This window comes from the organism of the source record quoted next, unplaced genomic scaffold, assembly GCF_019419815.1.
Source record: "Pyrus x bretschneideri cultivar Hongxiangsu unplaced genomic scaffold, Pyrus_bretschneideri_v1 Contig40, whole genome shotgun sequence".
NCBI classification, from domain to species: Eukaryota; Viridiplantae; Streptophyta; class Magnoliopsida; order Rosales; family Rosaceae; genus Pyrus; species Pyrus x bretschneideri.
The window spans coordinates 4,400,484-4,417,296 of NW_025999724.1; the positions used below are offsets into that span (position 1 = coordinate 4,400,484).

At 35.0% G+C, this 16,813-nt stretch overlaps 2 protein-coding genes across 2 annotated transcripts; one reads left to right on the top strand and one right to left on the bottom strand.

Moving 5' to 3' along the window:
- Positions 1-1,179: 1,179 nt before the first annotated feature.
- LOC125469167 (remorin-like) lies at positions 1,180-3,384 on the top strand. The gene is made up of 5 exons (XM_048566233.1): positions 1,180-1,430; positions 1,539-1,589; positions 1,817-1,904; positions 2,315-2,396; positions 2,958-3,384. The coding sequence occupies exons 1-5, from the start codon at positions 1,250-1,252 to the stop codon at positions 3,150-3,152; spliced, it is 597 nt and encodes a 198-aa protein (XP_048422190.1). The 5' UTR covers positions 1,180-1,249; the 3' UTR covers positions 3,153-3,384.
- Positions 3,385-11,568: 8,184 nt separating this feature from the next.
- Positions 11,569-14,491, bottom strand: LOC125469038 (transcription factor MYB17-like). The gene is made up of 3 exons (XM_048565920.1): positions 13,862-14,491; positions 13,015-13,144; positions 11,569-12,593 (listed from the first exon to the last, which is right to left on the bottom strand). The coding sequence occupies exons 1-3, from the start codon at positions 13,998-14,000 to the stop codon at positions 11,807-11,809; spliced, it is 1,056 nt and encodes a 351-aa protein (XP_048421877.1). The 5' UTR covers positions 14,001-14,491; the 3' UTR covers positions 11,569-11,806.
- Positions 14,492-16,813: the final 2,322 nt, after the last annotated feature.

Here is a 16,813-nt window from a genome sequence, read left to right on the forward strand (position 1 = left end):
CTAGGCACCCGCCTAGCTGGCCCAGACTAGCCCAAACCCGCCTAGGTTGCGACTCACTTAGACAGAAAATAGATAATTTCATTTTGCATTTTATTTTTTTTTCAATAAATTGTACGAGACTTGTTTAATACTTAAATGAACACACATTATATGCTTATTCCCCATGTTTTCATTATGTCCTAATACTTCATAATATATATATGTCATTCTATTTTATAATTTATGATGAAATTATATATCTATTTTAAGTATAAACTGACACTTATTTACACAAAATATAATGAATCTACTTAAATCCGCCTAGACCCTACTCGACCGTCTATAGGGTACCGTTTGGTACGTGGGACGGGACGGAACAGAGTGGGACGAGACGTTTCGTCCCACGTTTGGTGCGCCTAAAACGGGTGGAACGAGCTGTTCCACGGGACGAGTTTTGGGTGAATTTTCGTTCCGCCTCACCCCCTGGAACGACTCGTTCCACATCTGTGGAACACAAAATTATAACCTCTCCATCTCCTTCTTCTTCCTCCTTGTTTCCATCCGAGGGCATCTTTGCTCCCGCTCCATTCCGTTCTGTCCTGTCCCATCCCATCCTGTCCCATTCTGTTCCGCCCCGTCCCGTCTGCATACTAAAAGATACCTAGGCTAAGCTCCAACCCATCGCCCGACTATCGCCTAACGTATTTTAAAACTTTATTTTTAGGAAATTTGGACGAGTACGAAATTATGGAAATTGAGTCGAACTAGAAAGTCCCACCATTCCATCAAATCAATTAAAGGGGATCAAACCCATGAATATAATAGGTTCAAATAATCGGAAAAGGGAAGAGAAAAGTAAAGAGAAAGGAAAAAGAAACAGAATAATGGTGATTCCCGCGCTATCTACGCGCGTGGGGATGACCCACCACACCATTCCTCCCACTGAAAAGCCGCACTTCGTCATAAAAATCTTTCAACGGACAACCCGACCCGAAACGGTGTCGCTTCCGTTCCCACGCCTTTGCCGACATAATCATATCTCAACCGCGCCTACGTGGCATCTCCATATCAGTTCATGTACATGTCGTCACGAACTAGCATTTACACCAAACGCACACTCACCGTCGGATCCAAGTGTCTATAAAACCAACGGCTGATAACGCTCACGTCAGCTGAGCTCTCTCGCTCGTATATATACCGAAGGACGTGATGGGATTGCGATTGTGAGCTCTCGAGTTGTTATCCGTGTAAGATTTTTATTGAAGAAATAATGGGAGCAACGATGGAAGAGCAGCTGAAGAAGGCGGAGGCCGAGCCGTCTCTGCCGGTGGAGCCGCCCCCGGCTTCGGCCCCTGTCGACGTTGCCGTTGAGAAGAAAGCGGATGTGGTTCCGCCGAGTGATGTGGATGTCAAGGGTGGCGATGATACCAAAGCTCTCACCGTAGTTGACAGTAAGTGAAGTCTCTGTGTTTCTCTCTATTTGTCTCAGTGGACAGTAAAAAGTTAAAAACCTGCAGTGCGTTTGCGGTGAAATGTTTTTTGTTTTACTTTTTTAACAGAGGTTCCAGAAACTGTGGAGAAAAAGGCTTCAGGAGGATCAATTGACAGAGGTGAGTTACTGATTTTAATTTGGTTTTTGAAATTATATTCCGTTTGGTTGTTTGTGGTGGTGTTGAAGTAATATTTTTTAATAGTATTACCCCGATCTATCAATCATGTCGTCAATTTATATTATAACACTTGAATTAGTAACCTCAATTTATATTATAACACTTGAATTAGTAACCTCGACCGTCACAGCTAAAAGGTCGCGTGTCAATTTTTTTTCGAATTACAGATATAGCACTTGCACAACTGGAGAAGGAAAAGAGTATGTCTTTTGTCAGGGCATGGGAAGAAAGTGAAAAGGCTAAGGCAGAGAACAAGTAAGCCTTGATTTCTCACTCAACCTAATTGCCTTTCAATTATTGTACCAAAAATATATGTGCCATGATTTTGGATTCCTAGAAGTCAAGTGGGGTGATTAGATTTACAATATGGTTTGAATTGTAGTAATTTAATTTGAGAAAAAAAAAAAAATCTATGGTTAACAGGAATTAAATTATTGGTGTTAGGGTAGGGTACGGTGTTTGTCCTTTGTACCAGAGTGCGAAACTTCGAATCCCTATGCCTCTAAATTTGAGTAGTTTAGAATAGAGTATCGTCTTGTAAAAAAAAAAAAATGAATTGAAGTTGATATTTTACATATTTCAAGACATTGAGACTATTTCTTTGAAAGAAGAGCTGCATTTTGTGATAAGCTTGATGGTGTTGCTGTTTTGTGGGTGATACACAGGGCCCAAAAGAAACTTTCTGATGTTACTGCATGGGAAAGCAGCAGGAAAGCAGCTGTGGAAGCCAAACTCAGAAGCATTGAGGTAAAACTTCCTTTGTTTTTTTGCTTTGTTCTAGATACACCCATGGAATGTTGGATGTTACGGTCCATCCAACGCCCTAGTTTTAATTTAATTTCTTGATTAGAATGCTGGAACATGGACTGGTTGACGATTGTAATTAATGGGAAATCATTTCCACGTACCTCTTTTCACCTTTTGCACACCGTGTTATTTTTGCCCCTTTATTCTCCTTTGATTTATATAATCCAAAGGCCATAAATTAGAGTGGGTGCATGGTGTGCAAGGGGAGAGAATCGGGTGTGTGTAAATAATTCGCTGAAGATAAACTTTCTTAACCTGTAAAATGTAATGCAATTAGAAATTAGTTCTGTTTCACTACCTAGTTAGTAAGCAAGAGGCACATTCTCTTTATCCATAAACAAAGTTTTCTAGTGGATCTTCTGTTTTGATTTCATGCAGAAGTGCCAGCAATTATGGAACTATCCATACTTTGAACTTAAAATTAAACAGTATGAAGTTAACCGATTTAAGTAGCATTGTTCCTAGTTTGTGTTCAACACTAACGGCTCCTATGGCTAACAGGAACAATTGGAGAAGAAAAAGGCACAATATGCAGAGAAAATGCAAAACAAAGTTGCCTTACTTCACAAACAAGCGGATGAAAAGAGGGCAATGGTTCTAGCCCAGAAAGGCGAAGAACTTCTTAAGGCTGATGAGACCGCTGCTAAGTACCGTGCAACTGGAAGCATTCCAAAGAAGTTCCTCGGTTGTTTTTGAAGTAGTGCTTTCAATCCTGGTTTGAAAACAATCTGTGTAACTTCTGGTTTTTTCATATGTATATCTTTCTTGTTTGCGCTTTTTGTACTTTGGGGTTCGGGTCGGTTTGTTCATTGTGTTCTTTAATTTGTGTGAAAACTGACTACAGAATCAGCAACTGTTCATTGTCATCCATGTGTTTATAGGAAGTCTATTTGACTTGTGAATTCCAAGTTTGTTATTTGTTTCTTCATATGGTTCAGATATCTTTTGGAGGATTGAAGTTTTCTTAGTAATGCGATAATTCTACACTAGTCATCTTTCATTGATTCCTAAAAATGGTCAAGAAACTCTTCTTTTCTACCACTGCATTTTGCAGCTTTCATTAGCTAAGATGTGCAGTAGCAGATCAACACTCCCTACTTTCAGCAAGCATCATGCAAAACAAAAACTGATAGACAAGAAGCAATAAAAGCATCATAAGAAGTTAGAGCTCGGCCTAAGGAGAAAAACTTGCTTGCACCGTATGTTGCAACAAGTATCTCACATTTCTTGTGTCATGTGAGTGGTATGTGAGCTTATAAGTGAGAATCAATTGCAAGAAATGGAACTGTCTCTCACATATACTATATCATGCAAGTGACGTGCGAGCTTATGTGCACGAGACCCGGGTGTAGGCACATTCTTTCTTGAGCCCGAAGGTGTGCTCTTAGAGCAGCTTCAGCGTGTGCTAGAGCCTGAGGGACAGGCCCGCGAATAGTGGCAGAGAGCCCGAGCAAGCAAGCCCAGTGTGTGCTGGCGAGAGAGCCCGAGCAAGCCCGAGGAAGAGGCCCGGCACGAGTTGCCAGCCCGAGAGCCCGAAGGCAACGTGATGCAAGGCTGACGTCTGGGCGACGTCAGCCACAATATAAAATTAATAAAAATACAAAATATTAATAAAAAAATCCAAAAAAAATTAAAAATTAAAAACAACTAATAAAAAATTTATAAAATTTGAAAAAAAAAAAAAAAATCAATTCGGGCGTTTCATTCCCTAGCTCCATCTCCATTGCCACCCCGCCACACTTGATCCCTAACCTTCGACCACTCCACCTCCCGCACACCTTCTTCTTCTTTCTCTCCGACTCCTCTGTCATTGAAAAACCCACACGGCAGGGAACCCCCACACGTCTGCTTCAATAGCACTATGTCTCACAGTGCACCGATGGTGCATGCAAGACCACAATCGCATTCCACATGCTCCATAGATTCGAGATATAAGGTTTTGAGGTTAAATTACAAGGAAATGGTGGCTAGTTATTCACAAGTATAGTCGTCTTGCATGTATGACAGGTGGAACTTGGAAATCTAAGGATACACATACACACACACACACACACACACACACACACACACACACACACACACACACACACGTATATATGTTTTCTTTCCAACGAGTTCACCCAAGGAAAATGATAGGTGATATAAGCTTAACCTTTAGGGTACAAAGTCAATCTCAACTCCTATATTGTTTCCCTTTATTGAATTTCATAACCATCCATTAATCTGTCTTTCAAATTCTTCTATAAAAAAAATTGTATAACCAAATCATACATCTAAAAAAATTGCATAACTACATGACACGTGATACAACGAGACTGATTAAAAATTATATCTGAAATTACAAATAAAATTATTTTGTATTATTTTATAAAAAAAAAATATTAATATTTTATTACCTATTGCCAGAGCTATTCAATGTAAGAGTAAAGATGCAAAAGACAGTTATTGTTCATTAAGGACAGTTACTGTTCACTGAATGGATTAAATAGTGAATAGCCTGGGGGCCTTTCTGACAGTGGAACTGCTCTTAGAGCATAACATGTGGGCCTTGCCGTCCAAGAAAGCTCAGTTCATTGAGTGACCATGGTATGATGTCGCAAATTACAGAATCAAATCCTATCACATACCATGGCATAACATTTTCATCCAAGGAGAAGAAGAATTAGGCCTAGCAATTCCTGACACGACCCGATAACCCGACACGACACGACACGAAATTAACAGGTGTTCAGGTCGACACGATAACGAATCGGGTCGTTATCGGGTAACCCGATAAGCACCTGTTAAGATAACGGGTTGATTCGGGTATACACGCACACGCAGGTAACACGATACACGATAAGCAGAATATTATTTTTGAAATTTTATAACCCTAAAAAAATACTGTAATAATTATATATATATATTAATTTAACAATTTTATACCCCTAAAAACTATAATAAATATATATATATATATATATTAAATTAACTATAATAATTATACCCCCAAAATATTAACTATCTATAATAATTATATATATATATATATATATTAAATTTTGAATTAAATTTTACAAAAACTATAATAATTATTAATTAATATGCATTCATTGATTTGATTCCATAATTGATAATTTTATTACATTCCCTGCAGCGTCGTCCTTTTTGAAGAAAAAGGGAAGGAAAATGAAAGTGATAAAAAAAAGTTGAAAAGGAAACAAAAAAAAGAGGGAATTAGGGAAAGATGGGTAGGCACCGTAGGCTGTCGAAGGGAAAAGTGAAAATTATAAGAAAAGTTGAAAAGGAAACAAAAAAGAGAGGGAAAAATGAAAATTAATAGAAGTGGTGAGATTTTTTTTTTTTTTAAGTTATTAATTTTTTATCATATATATGATATATCTCACTATTTTTATAATGACTCACGTGATGTATTACTCCGTATACCAATCAATTATACGTACAAAATAAATAGATTTAAATCTACTTAATAAATATATATATATATATACACACACACACACACATACACACACCATTGAACTTGATGGGATACGAATTCTCCGAAACTAATTTCAACGATCTCAACCGTCAAACTTGTTTGTATATGCTTTGAGATCACATCAGCAAAAAAATCACAAAAAACAAACATTCAAAGATCAAGTAACGGGACAAAACTTTTCGACAGTTATAAACGAAAAATCACGATTTAACGGTTATTTTAACTCCGATTGTGATGATTTTTTATAGCTACACTCCTTGACCCTATATGAATACAATGAATAAATTCGATCTTCAAGTTAAAATATTTACACAAGTGAATACCACAAAATTTTATGTTATACTTAATGAAAGTATAAATAAACTAAGTGTTAGTCAATCTATCGTTTTGATGGGATACGAATTATCCGAAACTAATTTCAACGATCTCAATCGTCAAATTTGTTTGTATATACTTCGAGATCACATCAGCAAAACATCACAAAAAACAAACATTCAGAGATCAAGTAACAGGACAAAGCTTTTCGACGGTTATAAACGAAAAATCACTATTTAACGGTTATTTTAACTCCGATTTTGATGATTTTTTACAACTACACTCTTTGTCCCTATATGAATACAATGAATAAATTCGATCTTCAATTTAAAATATTTACACAAGTGGATACCACAAAATCTTATATTATACTTAATGAAAGTATAAATAAACTCAAAGTGTTAGTCAATCTATCGTTTTGATGGGATACAAATTATCCGAAACTAATTTCAACGATCATAACCGTTAAACTTGTTTGTATATGCTTCGAGATCACATCAGCAAAAAATTGCAAAAAACAAACATTTCAGAGATCAAGGAACGGAACAAAATTTTTCCACGGTTATAAACGAAAAATCACGATTTAACGGTTATTTTAACTCCGATTTTGATGATTTTTTACAACTACACTCCTTGACCCTATATGAATATAATTAATGAACTCGATCTTCAATTTAAAATATTTACACAAGTGGATACCACAAAATCTTATATTATACTTAATGAAAGTATAAATAAACTCAAAGTGTTAGTCAATTTATCGTTTTGATGGGATACAAATTCTCCGAAACTAATTTCAACGATCATAACCGTTAAACTTGTTTGTATATGCTTCGAGATCACATCAGCAAAAAATTGCAAAAAAACAAACATTTCAGAGATCAAGTAACGGGACAAAATTTTTCCACGGTTATAAACGAAAAATCACGATTTAACGGTTATTTTAACTCCGATTTTGATGATTTTTTAGAACTACACTCCTTGACCCTATATGAATACAATGAATGAATTCGATCTTCAATTTAAAATATTTACACAAGTGGATACCACAAAATCTTATGTTATGTTTAATGAAAGTATAAATAAACTCTAAGTGTTAGTGAATTTATTGTTTTGATAGGATACGCATTCTACGAAATTAGTTTCAACGATCCAACTGTCAAACATGTTTTTATATGCTTCGAGATCGCATACGCCAAAAATTTCAAAAAACAAACATTCAGAGATCAAGTAACGGGACAAAATTTTTCGACGGTTATCAACGAAAAATCACGATTTAACGGTTATTTTAACTCCGATTTTAATGATTTTTTACAACTACACTCCTTGACCCTATATGAATATCATGAATGAACTCGATCTTCAATTTAAAATATTTACACTAGTGGATACCACAAAATCTTATGTTATACTTAATGAAAGTATGAATAAACTTTTAAGTGCTAGTGAATTTATCATTTTAATGGGATATGCATTCTACGAAACTAATTTCAACGATCCAACCGTCAAACATGTTTGTATATACTTCGAGATGACATAAACCAAAAATTGAAAAAAAAAAAATATTCAGATATCAAGTAACGGGACAAAAGTTTTCGACGGTTATCATTGAAAAATCATGATTTAACGGATATTTTAATTCCGATTTTGATGATTTTTTACAGCCACACTCTTTGACCATATGTGAATATAATAAATGAATTCGATCTTCAATTTAAAATATTTACACTAGTGGATACTATAAAATCTTATGTTATACTTAATGAAAATAAACTCTTAAGTGTTAGTGAATCTATCATTTTGATAGGATACGCATTCTACAAAATTAATTTCAACGATCCAACTGTCAAAGTTGTTTATATATGCTTCAAGATCGTATACGCTAAAAATCACAAAAAAGAAACATTCAGAGATCAAGTAAAGAGACAAAACCTTTCGACGGTTATCAATGAAAAATCACGATTTAACGGTTATTTTAACTCCGATTTTGATGATTTGTTTTATAGCTACACTCCTTGACCCTATACAAATACAATGACTAAACTCAATCTTTAATTTAAAATATTTACACAAGTGGATACCACAAAATCTTATGTTATGCTTAATGAAAGTGTGAATAAATTCTTAAGTGTTAGTGAATCTATTGTTTTGATGGGATACGCATTCTATGAAACTAGTTTCAACGATCCAACCGTCAAACATGTTTGTATATACTTCAAGATCGCATATGCCAAAATTTTCAAAAAACAAACATTCAGATATAAAGTAATGGGACAAAACTTTTCGACGGTTATCAACGAAAAATCACGATTTAACGGTTATTTTAACTCCGATTTTGATGATTTTTTACAACTACACTCTTTGTCCCTATATGAATACAATGAATAAATTCGATCTTCAATTTAAAATATTTACACAAGTGGATACCACAAAATCTTATATTATACTTAATGAAAGTATAAATAAACTCAAAGTGTTAGTCAATCTATCGTTTTGATGGGATACAAATTATCCGAAACTAATTTCAACGATCATAACCGTTAAACTTGTTTGTATATGCTTCGAGATCACATCAGCAAAAAATTGCAAAAAACAAACATTTCAGAGATCAAGGAACGGAACAAAATTTTTCTACGGTTATAAACGAAAAATCACGATTTAACGGTTATTTTAACTCCGATTTTGATGATTTTTTACAACTACACTCCTTGACCCTATATGAATATAATTAATGAACTCGATCTTCAATTTAAAATATTTACACAAGTGGATACCACAAAATCTTATATTATACTTAATGAAAGTATAAATAAACTCAAAGTGTTAGTCAATTTATCGTTTTGATGGGATACAAATTCTCCGAAACTAATTTCAACGATCATAACCGTTAAACTTGTTTGTATATGCTTCGAGATCACATCAGCAAAAAATTGCAAAAAAACAAACATTTCAGAGATCAAGTAACGGGACAAAATTTTTCCACGGTTATAAACGAAAAATCACGATTTAACGGTTATTTTAACTCCGATTTTGATGATTTTTTAGAACTACACTCCTTGACCCTATATGAATACAATGAATGAATTCGATCTTCAATTTAAAATATTTACACAAGTGGATACCACAAAATCTTATGTTATGTTTAATGAAAGTATAAATAAACTCTAAGTGTTAGTGAATTTATTGTTTTGATAGGATACGCATTCTACGAAATTAGTTTCAACGATCCAACTGTCAAACATGTTTTTATATGCTTCGAGATCGCATACGCCAAAAATTTCAAAAAACAAACATTCAGAGATCAAGTAACGGGACAAAATTTTTCGACGGTTATCAACGAAAAATCACGATTTAACGGTTATTTTAACTCCGATTTTAATGATTTTTTACAACTACACTCCTTGACCCTATATGAATATCATGAATGAACTCGATCTTCAATTTAAAATATTTACACTAGTGGATACCACAAAATCTTATGTTATACTTAATGAAAGTATGAATAAACTTTTAAGTGCTAGTGAATTTATCATTTTAATGGGATATGCATTCTACGAAACTAATTTCAACGATCCAACCGTCAAACATGTTTGTATATACTTCGAGATGACATAAACCAAAAATTGAAAAAAAAAAAATATTCAGATATCAAGTAACGGGACAAAAGTTTTCGACGGTTATCATTGAAAAATCATGATTTAACGGATATTTTAATTCCGATTTTGATGATTTTTTACAGCCACACTCTTTGACCATATGTGAATATAATGAATGAATTCGATCTTCAATTTAAAATATTTACACTAGTGGATACTATAAAATCTTATGTTATACTTAATGAAAATAAACTCTTAAGTGTTAGTGAATTTATCATTTTGATAGGATACGCATTCTACAAAATTAATTTCAACGATCCAACTGTCAAAGTTGTTTATATATGCTTCAAGATCGTATACGCTAAAAATCACAAAAAAGAAACATTCAGAGATCAAGTAAAGAGACAAAACCTTTCGACGGTTATCAATGAAAAATCACGATTTAACGGTTATTTTAACTCCGATTTTGATGATTTGTTTTATAGCTACACTCCTTGACCCTATACAAATACAATGACTAAACTCAATCTTTAATTTAAAATATTTACACAAGTGGATACCACAAAATCTTATGTTATGCTTAATGAAAGTGTGAATAAATTCTTAAGTGTTAGTGAATCTATTGTTTTGATGGGATACGCATTCTATGAAACTAGTTTCAACGATCCAACCGTCAAACATGTTTGTATATACTTCAAGATCGCATATGCCAAAATTTTCAAAAAACAAACATTCAGATATAAAGTAATGGGACAAAACTTTTCGACGGTTATCAACGAAAAATCACGATTTAACGGTTATTTTAACTCCGATTTTGATGATTTTTTACAGCTACACTTCTTGATCCTATATGAATACAATGAATGAATTCGATCTTCAATTTAAAATATTTACCCAAGTAGATACCACAAAATCTTATGTTATACTTAATGAAATTATAAATAAACTCCAAGTGTTAGTGAATCTATCGTTTTGATGGGATACGCATTCTACGAAAATAATTTCAATGATCCAACCGTCAAACTTGTTTGTATATGTTTTAAGATCGCATACGCCAAAAATCGCAAAACCAAACATTCAGAGATGAATTTGATCTTCAATTTAAAATATTTACACTATTGATACCAAAAAATCTTATGTCATGATAATCGATGAAAATTGAGGATTTTGTAAAAGGAATAATATGCAAGCTCTGAGTTCCATTGGCAAGGTTTAAACTTTTGAGAAAGGCTTTACAACCTTGAAAACAAAAATTTTTTCATTTTGCATATCCTTGCACATTTAATATTTTGTAATAAATTAGTAGTGTATGGATGTTTGTTTATTAGGCTCTTATTTTCAAGTGTAGATCTAGTAATTAAACGACAAATGTGTTTTAATGTTTTGAAGTAATATTTATGTGGCAATGTGTGATATGTGCAAATTTAAGGAAAAAAAAACCATTTTTCTTAACGGGTCAGAGCGGGTCATAACGGGTCGGGTCACTTTACCTGTTGGGTAAAGTGACCCGACCTGTTAAGGACCCGTTAAGATAACGGATGTGACACGACACGACCAGTTAAGATAACAGGTGTTACACGAAAACGATACGAACACGACAAACACGACCCGTTTGCCAGGCCTAAGAAGAATAACCGAAAACATGTAACTTAGTACATATTAGCATCTAAATATATATGTCATTAGCGACAAACTAAGCAAGATTTAACTAGTAAATCGATGTCTGAAACGATCGAGGAATCTTTATCTACTATATATACGGAATCCTGAACAAACTAGGATTGTTGTTGAAACCCTACTAAGTGGTGTGGTAACAGCACTGCCTCTTTAAGTGTAAGCCAAAAATTAAGCGCAGAACCCTTCATCTTAGCTCTCTAACTAAATCGACGGCTTATAGAAAACCACCACCAAAAATTCGTGCGGTAGATTCGAAAACAAAAGAAGCTCGGACGCCTGCTTCAGAGGGGGCAAATGAAAGAATTGGGTGTCAGCTCCGCAGGAGTTGTTGCATAGTCATTGGCATTGTTTTCTAAGAAGCTCATGTCATCATTAGTTGGGTAATCCAGCAGCAGCTGTAATGCAGTATCTGATGAGTCCTCCAAATCATTTGAACACGAGGAGACAGACCCCGCCATCACATCTTCAGTGTTGGACTGGCAGATCTTGAATTCTACCTCTTCGGTGTTGGACTGGAAGGGTTTGTATCCCACCTCTTCAGTGTTGAACTGGAAGGGTTTATATTCCACATCTTCAGTGTTGATCAAGAAAGGTCTGTATATCAAATCTTCGTTTTGATTGCCTGCCATGGTTGATGACCCAGTTAAGTTGCCAACTTCTGTTGTCACGGCTGACAGCGATCCACATTTGGTCGATGAAGATGCCTGAGAAATGGGGCTTTGGCATGCAAATTTATCCGAGGTACTGAGCTTTCTGAATGATTTTCCAACCTCGGAGTTCCACAAGCGCAGAAAATGGTCAGACTCAGATTTCTCTGGAACACGGCTGAAGAGTGATGAATCCCTGGAAAGCCGAGCCTCAGCTTCAAGCCTAGCACTCTCCCATTGTGCCATGTGACGGGTGGCTGCGGAAGCAGGTGCATTGTTACTTAACCAGTTAGAGGCAAGAGGCTCGTGCGTTTGTGGATCAATCCCCACGGCGATAAGGCCCTTCCTCAGGTGCGTGTTCCATAAGTTCTTGATCTCATTGTCAGTTCTTCCAGGCAACTGAGAAGCTATGGTAGCCCACCTGAAAAATGTTTTCGATACAAATAAAAAGAGAGTTAGAAACAGGTTAAAGTTTCTACAACAGATAAATCGCACACAGTTTGGTTTACGAGAGGCTACGTTACAAATTTTCCATTGTTTTTCATCAAATAAGATTATAAAACCATATGCATCAATTTATCAAATCCGGGCCAATCATCGGTAAAAGATAAATCTACCGTATTCATCTGTTAACACAACAGCAGGGTTGGTTTTCTTTGTGGAACGTTATTTCTGTGAGGTTTAACACAGTTAATACAAGGTAAGAAGCACCAATATACGGTGTCTCACGGCATCAATCCAAGACACGGAGCATCACGGTAAGAAGCACCAATTCCCTGTGAGGTAAATCAGTTTCAACCCACAACACGGTGTCTCACGGTTAAGAAGCACCAATATACTACCTGTTTCCGAGCATGCCATGAAGCTGTATGATGAGTTTCTCTTCGTCCTTGCTGAAGGGGCCTCGTTTAATGTCCGGCCTGAGATAATTTGTCCACCTTAGCCGGCAGCTCTTCCCACAGCGTTGAAGACCTATTGGAAAAAGACGACCATGATAGATTGGGTAACATGAATTTTCCCACCTCCTAGGATGTTTTAAACCATAATATCCAAGAAAAATTAGCACCCTAATACACCTATATTCTGCAAAACCATTAAAATGCTAACAATGGCATGATCCAAAACCACTAATAAACATTTCTCCACTTCTTAGAAGGATTGTCTGTGAAATCAAAAAAGGGGAGAAAATGTTCAGATTCTAAGACTATAAGCAAGTTTATATTTGAGTGAAAGAATACAAACAGGTTGAAGAGGAAAATAAGTTTAGAAAGTACAATAAAAATCACAAGTAAAAGTGGAGAAGAAGATGGATAGTAATAAATAAATAAATAATTTGTTTGCAAATGTACGGATGCTACCAATTAATTCAAAGAGGGTGAAAACGGTTGGTTGGGACCAGAATCTTGAAACCCATCACTCACATTCCCTTGAAAGTTGAACAAAAAAACTATGTGGCTCAGTAGAGATTGGAAGAAAAGCTTGACACCATTTTTTTTAAACACCAGTTTGACACCATTTGTATCACACAGAAACAAAAGCACTTTTCTTTGTCTTCAGAAAAACAACAAAATCAAAGCAAAACCAACTTTTGGCTTTTGGGTTTCAAAAAAGCAAGATACTTTGTGCTCAAAAGGCAATATATGCACCAAAAACCAAGACAGAAGAAAAGGAAGAAAAAGCCAAGTGAACCTGCAAGCTTGGGGAGAGAACGCCAGCTTCCATGTCCATGGTTCTTGATGATGTAGTTCAGAAGAAGCTCATCTTCCTCCGGCGACCATGGCCCCTTCTTCAAGTCCTTCTTGTTGTCACAACATGGAGTCCTCCCCATATCTCTCACACTACCCTATTAATTCTCAAACACAGAGAGAGAGAGAGGGGTAGAGAGAGAAGCAACCACCAACCACCACCGCCACCAGTGCTCCACTCACCAAACCCCAACAATAAAGATCCCAAGAAAAAGAAAAACCCAATTTAAAGCCCCCACAAAAGACTTGATCTTTGATGAGAATGAGAGAGAGAGAGAGAGAGAGAGTTAATGCTGGAGGAGTTCGATCTCTATCTGGAGAAAGGGGAAGTGATGTTATAATAATAATTATACAGAAATATGGATGTGGGTTGTCTGAAAGGCAAGGAAAGGCACAAGCTCAGCTAGCTTCAAGCTGTCCATCTCATTAAAAGTGAGAGACTTTGGCCCCAAACAATGAAATTATGCAGCGGGATGGGATTTAATGGTGGGATTTCTCCTTTTGAGGTTTGAATTTACACTCAACTGGAAAGAGAGAGTAGCCAAATGCAGGGAAGATGGTTGTGAAAGCATTTATGTTGGAGTCTCACACAGAAAGACAGAGTGATATATTTATTTTAGACAGAGAGGACTTGGACGGCATTAATGTCAAAGACAATGACATGCAGTCTGCAGAGTACGGACTTGCCATGATATGACTACTGGATTTGCATTTTCCTCTATATTTTTTTCTTAATTTATAAGAAATTTTTAGAAGAAGAAATAAAACCACTGATTCTTGCTAAGAAAATTAGCTATTATAAATGAACTTCAAATGCTTTTGTTCTCAGTTTTCTTGCTTTGCTTGCAGAGTTCCACCCTTTGGTTGGTTGGTTGGTTCCACCCTTTTGTGATCCATTTCTTTATCACCATACCTTAATCCTTTGAAATTTGAAAATTCATCGTTCAAATATACACTTAAGAAATTAGGTGAAGAAGAAAGAAGAAAATAACTGAGGGTTTTGCTCAGTTTTCTCTCTTGAATAATTGCCTGGATTTGAAAGATCAATATGTGATCATAAATCATAATATTATTTTTGCTCATTTTATCGCTTGAACTTCTTGTGATCAATTCTATTTGTTGGCATCTGCATAATCTTCATTATATGGATGATGCATATTTAGTATGCCACAATTAAAAGTTAACAAGTCAATGAACGAAGTTGATGAACTGAAATAACGTAAGACACAAATGAGTTGTTATTTCTCTAATATAGGTTAAGAGATCACAAACGGTCGCTTGGATATATTTTGCTAAATATGGGTTAAGAGTTCTGTGACATCCCACATCATCCAGGGGAGTGATCCTTATATGTATATTCTCATCCCTACCTAACACGAGGCCTTTTGGGAGCTCACTGACTTCGGGTTCCATTAGAACTCCGAAGTTAAGCGAGTAGCGCGCAAGAGCATTCCCAGGATGGGTGACCCATCGGGAAGTTCTCGTTTGAGTTTCCAAAAACAAAATCGTGAGGGCGTGATCGGGGCCCAAAGCGGACAATATCGTGCTACGATGATGGAGCGGGCCCGGAAAGTGGTCCCCCTCGGGCCGGGATGTGACAAGTTCACTAACGATCACTTTGATTTATTTTACATAATCTTCACAATAATATCTTATTTTGTTATATTAACATTCTAAAAACCTTCATAGTAATATCTTACTCTGTTAATAACAATTCCCATGATATGTTTTACTAAATATACGTTAAGAGATCACTAACGGTCACTTCATTAACTTTTTAGAATACCAAAGAATTGAGAAAAAACTCTTTTTTGTATATAATGAAAAGATAACATGGTTTCACGAAACTCTAAAAATAAAATGTGATAAACTGTGAAAGTACAAAATACCCAAAATAACAAAAATCTATTCTAATCCACGAAACGATCTCAAACACCCGAAATCCATTTCAGGTCCTGACAAAACGACGAGACTTAGCAAACTTGCCTATTTTTTGGGAAAAACTAATAAAAATGGTTTGAAAATTTTGAGTTTTAATGATAATGATAAAATAAAAAGTAAAGTAAATAGTACTAGGTTTGATTTTTTAGTGTAAAAATATGATTTTTAGTTAAAGTAAACAGTACTGAAGGTTTTTCGTTAAAATTTTTTTTTTTTTTTTCCATAAAGGTATCCTAGATAGAAAATGTAATTCAACAAACTCCGAAATACACTATTCACTGCATAAAACATTATTCACACAGGAAATCATAATTTACGTCAAAATTTTCACTAGTTATGATTTCTATTTTCAAAATAACCAATAATAGATTTGTTTTTTCGTATACAGTCCCACTGTAAAATGCAAATGAATCATTTGATATGTGTGTTGTTCGAATTTGGTTTTGAGCAAGTTGAGGAGAGTCAAAAAGAAGTCAAAATTGGTAAACTGTGCAAAGTCTATTCAGTCTAAATCTAATAAATGTGGTCAACTGAAAATATTCAAAGTCAAGTTTCTGCAAACCCTCCATGTTACTCTACTACTAGTCTTCTACTTCTTTTTTTTTTTTTTTTTTTTAAAGGAACGAGGGTCATCTTTTCATCTTCTTTGTGAAAATTTTGAAAATTTTTAAATCACATTCATTATGTATCATACGGTCAGAAATTATTGTAAATTTTTTATTTAAAATTAAATATAAATAGTACCTGATAAAAACTAACCGTACAATATACAATAAACGAATGTAATTAAAGAATTTTCAGAATTCTCTTAAAGAAAATCTGAAGAGGAACCTTAATTTTTAATTTTTACTTCATTTTTTCCCCAAACTTCTCTTAAATAGTGATGGTCTAGAAATTTACAAATTAACGGTTTAATTTTGCATATGAAATTTAATGAGTTTTTGTAAATGTTAAA

Coding starts and splice junctions, on each gene's coding strand:
- LOC125469167 (XM_048566233.1), top strand. CDS start 1,250: ATGGGAGCAACGATGGAAGAGCAGCTGAAGAAGGCGGAGGCCGAGCCG. Junction 1,431..1,538: donor AGCTCTCACCGTAGTTGACA/GTAAGTGAAGTC, acceptor CTTTTTTAACAG/AGGTTCCAGAAACTGTGGAG. Junction 2,397..2,957: donor CCAAACTCAGAAGCATTGAG/GTAAAACTTCCT, acceptor TATGGCTAACAG/GAACAATTGGAGAAGAAAAA.
- LOC125469038 (XM_048565920.1), bottom strand. CDS start 14,000: ATGGGGAGGACTCCATGTTGTGACAACAAGAAGGACTTGAAGAAGGGG. Junction 13,145..13,861: donor TTCTCTCCCCAAGCTTGCAG/GTTCACTTGGCT, acceptor TTTTTCCAATAG/GTCTTCAACGCTGTGGGAAG. Junction 12,594..13,014: donor CATGGCATGCTCGGAAACAG/GTAGTATATTGG, acceptor AACATTTTTCAG/GTGGGCTACCATAGCTTCTC.